The 9,659-nt window shown below is 40.4% G+C and overlaps 1 protein-coding gene across 1 annotated transcript in view; it reads left to right on the forward strand.

The window, feature by feature from the left end:
• Nucleotides 1–77: 77 nt before the first annotated feature.
• Nucleotides 78–9,659, forward strand: part of DSG2 (desmoglein 2) — a gene marked incomplete at its 5' end in the record, with an annotated part of 14,007 nt that continues 4,425 nt past the window's right edge. The window contains 9 exon segments of the mRNA XM_009076073.1: nucleotides 78–231; nucleotides 1,702–1,862; nucleotides 2,860–2,994; nucleotides 3,138–3,323; nucleotides 4,284–4,543; nucleotides 5,462–5,604; nucleotides 6,146–6,373; nucleotides 8,024–8,254; nucleotides 9,289–9,431. Of these exon segments, the coding sequence (XP_009074321.1) occupies nucleotides 78–231; nucleotides 1,702–1,862; nucleotides 2,860–2,994; nucleotides 3,138–3,323; nucleotides 4,284–4,543; nucleotides 5,462–5,604; nucleotides 6,146–6,373; nucleotides 8,024–8,254; nucleotides 9,289–9,431 (1,641 nt within the window).

The raw sequence follows: 9,659 nt of genomic DNA on the forward strand, positions 1-9,659 counted from the left end.
TTATATATTTATATATTGCATATGTATTTATACATGTTGCAGTCATCCACTGGATTTGCTAATTGTTTCTACCTATATTATTTCAGCTCAGAGGCCATGCATTGGATAAGACTGGGGCAAAACTGGAAGAGCCAATAGACCTCCCAATTAAAGTTGTGGATATAAATGACAATTTTCCAGTGTTTTCACATGAAATTTTTGTTGGCTCAATTGAAGAATTAAGTGAAACAGGTAAATTTATTTTTAGAATTTATTTTTATTTAGCTTTTCCCAACACATGCAAGGGCACAAATGAATATGCCCTTCGCAGCAACATATCTGCAGTAACAAGGGTACATTTTCTTGCTAACATAGGCCAGGCTATTGACATGTGAATGCAAGTTTTTTTATCCAAGGCTAAGCTGTGTGGTGTGATTAAGGGAAAATGTCCACATAAAGGCAAGAGAGAACAATAGTTCCTCTTGTGGCACCTTTGGTTTGATGTCAAAGCTACCACAAGTCCAGGAACTAGATTCCTTTGGCAGGAATTGCATGGGAAATGCTATCTGCCTTCTGGCTAGTGATCACATCCTATTTGCGAGGGACTTCACTCTGCCATGGTCATCAAAATCCCAGCTTTATCTGTGGGCTGGAGAGCCACTTTGCTGTTAAGCACATACGCCTGTGACGTAACCATCGAAGGACAAATCAGTGGCCATTTTCCTATTAACAACAGTAAACATATGAGCAACAGATTATTTCCAGAAACATAAGAAAAGGTGAAATAAAACAACTTATATGTACCTGGCATTGTTCTATTTCAGTGTCATGATAATCTGAAGAAACAAATTCTTGGTCATCCACTTAGGTGAGATGTTGAGTAACCTCAGCAATCTTTCCAGTCAGTAGCAGCCATATGTAATGGCTCTTTGCATAAATTCCAGCTAATGTTGGGATTCTCCCCCTCTACTCTGCTCTCGTGAGACCCCACCTGGAATATTGCATACAGTTCTGGTGCCCTCAACATAAAAAGGACATGGAACTGTTGAATTAAGTCCAGAGGAGGGCCACAAAGTTGGTAAGAGGATTGGAGCATCTCTGAAGACAGGCTGAGGGAGTTGGGGCAGTTCAGCCTGGAGAAGAGAAGGTTGTGTGGAGACCTCATAGTAGCCTATCAGTATCTGAAAAGGCTACAGGGGAGCTGGAGAGGGACTGTTTGTCAGAGGACAAAACCCTGTGCCATGAGTTACAAAGGGATTGTACCATGGAGGCCACTGTGTATTTTGAGTGAGGCTGTTAGAGGGCATCTGCACAGAGCAATTGTTTTAATAATGTTCAGCTAGAGGAGTTAATAGTGTTCCCTTTAGAATAAGGTGTGAAGGTAATGGAGCTCATTTTTCAAAAGTTTTCTCTGCTCTGTGTGGCAGTTATATTTTTCTGTCAGAATTTTTGAGAGAATTCAACCTTTGTTTAATTCTGGTGCACTGAATTCTGTGACTTACAGATGTGTGAATCCAATCTTTTTCTTGGCTAGAGGTTATAATTTTAACATGTACCATTTGTGGTTTGGAGCACTTCTTCAGCTCTACTCATTAAAGTCAAGAGCACCAGAAAATTGTGCAGTGCATCTAACAAAATGTTCTTACCTTTGACATTACAATAAAGATATTTGCCAGTGCATGGTGTTGTAAACAAGTACTGTATTTTGTTTGCTTTTTCCAGGTACAATTGTAATGAGGATAAATGCAACAGATGCAGATGAACCGAACAACTTAAATTCCAAAATTGCTTTCAGGATTGTTTCCCAAAGCCCTAGTGCTGCATTCAGTATGGATAAGGATACTGGCGAGGTTCGAGTAGCAAGAATAAACCTTGACAGAGAGGTAAAAAAACCCTCCCAATTATATGTTGTTAGCAGCGGTCTTGTGGCCTTTGTGTCACCCTCCGACCTGCCTGCAGAGTGAAGAGCAAGCCCTCTTACCTTCCTTCCCTTCCCTTGGGTTTAAAGCCTGGTCTGCTGATGGATATTTTTCAGTGATTGAAAAATATTTTTCAGTGATTGACAAACAGCTTGCATGCTGTTTGTCATTCCTGCCTCCTTTTGAGAGTAGATTTACCCATTTGATTTCACTGTGTCCAGAAACACTAGGAAGAAATACGCAGAAACATCTATCAGTAGGACAGAAAGGGTGAAACATAGTGATTGAGGGGGAAGGTGATAGAATCAAGCTTGTATTCTCCCATCACCTCCCTAGCACGGCACCAGCCCAATATCTGTTGCTTTCTGTCCTTCCAGTGCAGCCAGGGCAGCAGTTACACAAAGCAAGGGATTGTTTCTTTCAGCTGGAAAGCATATAGCAGACAACTCGAATCACCACCTGCAAAGCTGCTAATTGCACCTGGATTTTTGTAGCCTGCTGTGCAAATCAAGGTGCAAAGTTAGGACAGATGCTGCTGTGAAACAGCATTGAAAGCCACATATTGCCAGCAACATTACCTGTGCTTGCATGAATTTTGAGTGGCCAGCAGATGGTGATGGGGATGTTAGCTCTGTGGCTGAGGGACATGGCTCTGCCTCTAGCCCTGTCCTGACGTACTGATGTCACTGGTCCTGTCCCTTTTTACCGCCACTGAATTTTTTTCATTTGCCATATAAGTACAGTCTAACCCTTTGTGGGGAAGATGCAAAAATCCCAAATAATTTTCAAAGCCAAATCTCTACTCTAACAGAGTCTGTCAAGATTGTTGTGTGTTAGATTTACTTCTAACTAGAGAGGAGTTCGAACTGACCATGAAAGATGTTACCAAAATTTAATAGAGATAATACATGAAGGAAAAATTTTTAGCCTGGTTTAAACACTGTTTTTCTTACCATGACAGACACAAAGTAGGTACTCTTTGGTGGTAGAAGCAAAAGACCGTGGTGGTGAATTAGGTGGGAATGCTGCAACATGTTCTTTAGAAATCAAGATTTTGGATGTCAATGACAATCTGCCTGTCGTTGAAAGCCATGCAGTAAGTACATTTATCACAATTTTTGGCATGTTCCTATACCTGTCAGTATCACATTACTTAATACGACATTGTGCAAAATTTTTGCACTGGTGAAATGAGGTAAATCATTATGTCTTTTTAAAGAGTGAGTTTTTTGATTGCAGTTTGAAGGAAGCATTGAAGAAAACAGAGCAAACGTGGAAATTATGCGAATAAAAGTGTTTGACAAAGATGAAGAGTTTTCAGATAACTGGCTGGCAAACTTTAAATTTGTTTCTGGCAATGAAGGTGGCTATTTCCGTATAGTAACAGATAACCGAACAAATGAAGGAATTTTGACAGTTGTGAAGGTTAGTATAGAGTTTAGAGATTCTTCCTTAAATGTTAGAATAACTTATTCCCTTTAAGTTGTCAAAAATTTCTGTATATTCAGTCAGTATGTAAAATGTACATTTACTGGTGGACACTCCTTTGCCATGTCCTTTGTTGATGTATTCAGTAATTCCATGCGAAATAATAATGTTGTCCAGCTTTTCCTTTTGCATTCTGTGTGATCTCAAATATATTTAGTAGGACAGAAATCCCTGAACTTCCCTTGTTTTTTGGGCAACAGTGCTTAGAAATATGTTATAAACTTTGACTTGTTTTTGCTCTCCTTGCTGATCTCAGTATAAATTTCTTTATTTCCCCTGGCCACAGATAACATTGCAGGCAACACCTGCTCCATGAGTCATGAGCTACAGACTATTTTATGAATTTTCTTAAGTTGAGATTTTGAAAATATTTTCTATAAATGGAAATGTCTATTTACAAATGTCACTTTCCTTTAGTCCATGAGAACTGAAGATGTGTAGTGCCCTAAGTACCTTTCTCCTTTTCCGGTTTCCTTGTCCGAAAACTGCTAATTGGAAAAAAAATGAGCATTATTAAATAAATGAATGGGGTTTTAAAAAAAAGGCATAAAATTGGAAGAGCCAAGTAACTGAGCACTGATGCACTGAAAATATGGGCAGAATAAATGGGTAGGATTCATTGCATGTACCTTAAATGAATCTAAGTTCAGTAATATAAAGCCATACCTGTGGTATCATCCATTAAAAATAAGAAGAGTGAGAGTAACATGTTAACAAACTTCTTCACATTGTAGCATCCTTAGTACCTAACTATTACGTAAATACTTCCATCCTTATTACTTGAATAAGGATGCTACAGTATTATTTAAATATTAAATGTCTGCATGTTGTCTAGATAATCAGATTCTGACAAATTCTGAGTGGTTCTTGTTTTTATTCTTTTCTTTATTGCTCTAGGAGCTGGATTATGAAAAAATGCAAAGCCTAAACTTGGGCATTGTTGTTACAAACAAAGCAGAGTTCCACAAGTCAATTAAACACAGTTACAAACCACAAACAATACCAATCAAAATTAAGGTGATCAATGTGCAGGAAGGCCCTGTGTTCCCTGGTGGCACAAAAATTATTGAAGCAAGTGAGAAACTGCAGATTACAAAGGTTATTGGACAGTATCAAGCCTATGATGAAGACACTGGAAAAATAGCACAGCACATTACGTAAGAAATTTTATTTTATAAGTGTCATAACTGAGTACATCAGAAGTCACATCTTACTGTAAAAATGTGCATGTTGGACTGAAGTAATTTCAAAGGCAATCATTTTCTACTAAAATTCTGCTAATTCATACTTTAAACAACATCATTATCATTATCTTCAATATTCTGTTATGCAGAAAATAGCTGACATGAAAACCCTACTTGTTTTGTAGTATGTGGTGAGACATGAGCATCTGAAATTTCTGAAGTGTTGTCCCTGCTTGCATGCTGTTTGTCATTCCTGCCTCCTTTTGAGAGTAGATTTACCCATTTGATTTCACTGTGTCCAGAAACACTAGGAAGAAATACGCAGAAACATCTATCAGTAGGACAGAAAGGGTGAAACATAGATATGTCTGCATGTGTGTGCTTGGATTTTCAATTATACCTCTTCAGCTAAAATGTTACTGAACCACCACCATGGCTATTACAAATGGTGCACTGCAGAGCTGCATACCCAGGCTTGGACCCCTCTTCCCCATGCCTGTAATAATACAGTCTCTCCTATGTGGCTGATGCTTACTTTTGCTGGGAGCAGAGACAGGGGAAGAAGACTGTGATCAGCAGTTCAACTCCCACTCCTGTTCCAGTCTCACTCCCTGAATGTACTTTCTATAATGTCTCCACACCTAAATTTTGGCTTTAGAAGGAAAAGCAGGTTTCAACATGGTGTTTCAACATGTGTTTCAACATTCAGTGTAGGTTTAAAATGTTAAGTTTGTCGTTGAAATCATATACAGTGGCAGGACCGTCAGACCTCAGAGTAGGGATATGATCTCTGCTTTAAATGAAGAGTAAACCTACTGTGAAGCTGATTTTCTGCTGATGGCAGTTTTCTTCATTATAAATGTGTACATCTTTATATGTGATTTTGATCAGATACATCAAAGGAAAAGATCCAGCAGACTGGGTCACTGTAGACCCAGTCACAGGCGAAATCCGACTTGCTAAAAACCTTGATTATGAATCATCTTATATAGTAAATGGCACCTACACTATCACCATGCTGGGTGTAACTACTGGTAAGTTGAGAGGGCTTTGTTTTCACACTAACGGGTTTGTTTGCCTTTCTACAACAATAGTTGGTTTAACTTCCCTGTCTTTGAGGTTAAGCACTGAGCACAGTTTCCTATAGGCTCTGTATTCAGAGGAAATTCACAGGCAACTCATTACCTTGGAATGGGTTCCCAAGGTTTCTGGTTTTTGTAAAAATTATGTAAAGATAAGTCTGATAAGAACACCTGTTGTCAAAGTGGAAATTGGCAATATCTCAGTATGCCAATCACAGACTTTGTAGTCATAAGTGTTCTTGAATGTTACACAAGAAAGACTCCTTCTTGTGTATCTAATCAGAATTCTCCATTTATAATCTGCATATTACTGTGTAAATATACAGAAAATAGTTTTGTAAATTTTTTAATACTGCTCTCATAAGCTTCAGGGTGATCTTTTTCAGCTTATTTCAGCCAAGTTGTTGTTTTGGAAAATACTAATTTTTTTATTTTAAGATTAAATTTTTGCACTTTTCAAATCAATTTAATTTTTCATATTTTACAATCTTAGATTTGCCTAAGAAAACCGTCACTGGCACAGTCGTCATTGAAGTCAAAGATGAGAATGATAACTGCCCAATTATTGTGAATCCTCTGCAGACTGTGTGTTCAGATGCAAAATTAGTTGATGTTACAGCTAGTGATTTGGATGGCTACCCAAACAGTGATCCCTTCAGCTTTTCTGTTGTTGATGAGCCAGAAGGGACAGCAAAAAAATGGCTAATTGCATCCAAAAATGGTAAGAAAACATATTTTTATTTACTTTCAGTTCTTTGGAGTCCTAGTCTTGTAATTTATTAATTCCATTCAAACTGACAGTTTGATTCAGACCTAAAAAGAACCCTATATATGGATGGAGTCAGGCATTAAGACCTATCATTTGTGTTCTGCTCCCTTCTCTCTAATCATTAGAAAATAAAAGCACAGTCAAGTCCTCTGGGGTGTGTTGCTTTCCCTCAGCTGAATAACTTTTGCCTAGCTTGATGCTCTGTATGGGGTGACCAGGATTCCCTGGGTATTGCTGGGATTAAGCTATTTTCTCACAGAGAGCATGCAGTGATAGAGGATGCTTTTTGTTAAGACTGAGCTTGGAGATGTGGTTGTGTTACTGGCTGCAGTTGCTTTAACTTCCAGATAAATAAATCTGCTGTGAAAAGTGGAAAATCAGTATAACCTGTCTAAAGACTGTCCAGCATGGACATGGCATGGGGTGGTGCCAAGAGGATGGAGCCACGCTGTTCTCAGTGGTGCCAAGCAATAGGACAAGAGGCATTGGGCAGGAACTGATGCACAGTTCTACCTGAATATGAGGAAGAACTTCTTTAGTGTGTGGATGATCAAACACTGGAACAGGTTTCCTAGAGAAGTTGTGGAGTCTTCCTCATTGGAGATACTCAAGAACCATCTGGATGCAATCCTGTGCAATGTGCTCTAGGATGACCCTGCTTGAGCAGGGAGGTTGAGCCAGATGACCCACTGTGGTCCCTTCCAATCTTACCCATTCTGTGATCTCCTGTCTAGTTGGTTCTTGATGTGACACAGCCACAGGAGCAGGTGGTGTGTTGGCCACTGGAACACCTAGAGAAGTTGTGGAGTCTTCCTCATTGGAGATACTCAAGAACCATCTGGATGCAATCCTGTGCAATGTGCTCTAGGATGACCCTGCTTGAGCAGGGAGGTTGAGCCAGATGACCCACTGTGGTCCCTTCCAATCTTACCCATTCTGTGATCTCCTGTCTAGTTGGTTCTTGATGTGACACAGCCACAGGAGCAGGTGGTGTGTTGGCTTGTGGAGTCTTCCTCATTGGAGATACTCAAGAACCATCTGGATGCAATCCTGTGCAATGTGCTCTAGGATGACCCTGCTTGAGCAGGGAGGTTGAGCCAGATGACCCACTGTGGTCCCTTCCAATCTTACCCATTCTGTGATCTCCTGTCTAGTTGGTTCTTGATGTGACACAGCCACAGGAGCAGGTGGTGTGTTGGCTCCCTGGCCTACAACAGATTAACGTCCCACAGACTGAAGCTGGCTTTTTGTGAATTCAGCCTTTGCCTATCCAGATGACATGGTTTATGCTATATGGGTGATTGGACTGTCTTCCTTAAGTCTCTGGTGGTGCAAAACTTCACAATCATCTGAGGCTGCAAGCAAGCATGTCTGCTTTGTTACCAGCATGAGTTATTTGATAAATATAAGAGCACATATGCTGTAGCAGCAGCTAATTAAACTGAATTCCATTGCATTGTCTGTACTTGACTGGAGGAGTTTTGTTGGGAGGCTGTGCAGGTTTTATTTTACTTAATTTACAGGAGTCAACTTTCCCTCCACTCATTTCTTGTCATTTCTCCTTCTTTAAACCCCACACTCCCTCCCCCCCTTCTGCCTCAGGCACCAGCATACAGCTTGCACCACAGGACCTGAAGCCAGGCAGAACTGAAGTTCCCATCCTAATAAAGGATTTCCAAGGGCTGAGCTGTGCTCCGCGACAGTCTCTGCAGTTGACTGTTTGTAAGTGTGCAGATGACGGCGTATGCAGAGAGAAATTTATTGGCGCTAAGTCAGTGGTTCTAGGACCAGCAGCAGTTGCACTAATCATCTTGGCGTTTTTACTTTTGCTGCGTAAGTAATGGTTTCATTTTATCTCAGAAGCACTGTAAATACGGTCTGCAAGGCATCAGGGAAGAAACAGTCCAGATAAAGCAGGTTTTATCATCTTGATGTATTCTGTGTAAACTCCTAGTCTTGTGTGAAGTCATGGCAGATCCCCAACTAATTTTGGTAACATCAGCATTTCAACCTCAAAGGATTTCAAGTTGTGCATTTTAAAATTAATATGAACAACTTTAATATTTGTTTATGGTGCTGTAAATAACAGGTGGGGAAGCAGTGAGGAATCCTTTTGGTGTTCCACACATGCCCATGTGAACCCTAACTCTTCCCACTCAAACCACAGTGCACTTTCCACTATCTTCTCTGTCACTGCAGTCTCAGGTCTGCTGCCTTGCTCAGAGCAGCACGTGACATTGTTCTTTGGCGAGACAAAATAGAAGTTCAAAATAAAGAGAAGAATACTTGTAGTCAAGGTATGGCCATGTGCAGTAGTGCTGCATGTAAACTGGCAGTAGTTTGTTGCTTGTGCTGGCAGCAATCTAACTGTGATAAAACAGTTCATGCCACATGAATAGTATGCTCTGCTTCTGTAACTAGATTATTTTGAGCTCCTCAGGCAATGCTTTAGGCGTGTCAAAGGAATGGTGAGGCGGAATTTACATTACGCCATGTTGTTATCTAGTAGTAAAAGAACAGAAGGAGTTAAAAGTGCTGAGGTTGTACAGTGATATTCAGGGCTTGGGTTTGGTATCTGAGACCTTCAATCAAAATACAGCTATATACATGTGTGGTCATCAGCAGGATTCAGGCCCTGACATGTTAATCATCAGTTTACTGTCTAGGAAACCAGCCTAGCAGATGTCTCTAGGAAATGCCATGAATATTTGGGGACCTGTCTTCAGTCCTTGTCAGCCATCATGCTGATAACTTACTCATTAAAGATATATTTCGGTGTGGGAGCTGGCCAGGCTTCAGTACTGGCTGTTAGCATGCTTCAGCCCTAATAATCACATAGTTAATGGCAACTTTTTGTGTCCCTATAGTTGTTCCACTGTTACTGCTGCTGTGTCCCTGGGGCTCGGGAGCAAAGGGATTTGGTGGAGTGAAGACATTTGCTGCAATACCAGACGGCAGTGAAGCAATGTTGCGTCAGTGGAACAGCGAAGGGGCAGCTCCGGAGGAGAAGGCATGTATCCCTAATAGCATTTCTCTTTGATTTCTATCCAAGTGTTCAGTTTGGCACTTGGTGCCTGTTCCACATTACAGGCTGATGTTTCAGAGCTCTACTGCAGATTTTAACTGCACATGAGCATTAATTAAAATTAACTCGGTAAGGCTCAGCAAAGGACATGTGGAAGATGAATTCTACCAACCACTCTAGAAAACCAACCATAGCACTTAAGTCCCAAAGTGT

This window comes from Acanthisitta chloris, unplaced genomic scaffold (genome assembly GCF_000695815.1).
Source record: "Acanthisitta chloris isolate BGI_N310 unplaced genomic scaffold, ASM69581v1 scaffold3416, whole genome shotgun sequence".
In the NCBI taxonomy this organism is placed as follows: domain Eukaryota; kingdom Metazoa; phylum Chordata; class Aves; order Passeriformes; family Acanthisittidae; genus Acanthisitta; species Acanthisitta chloris.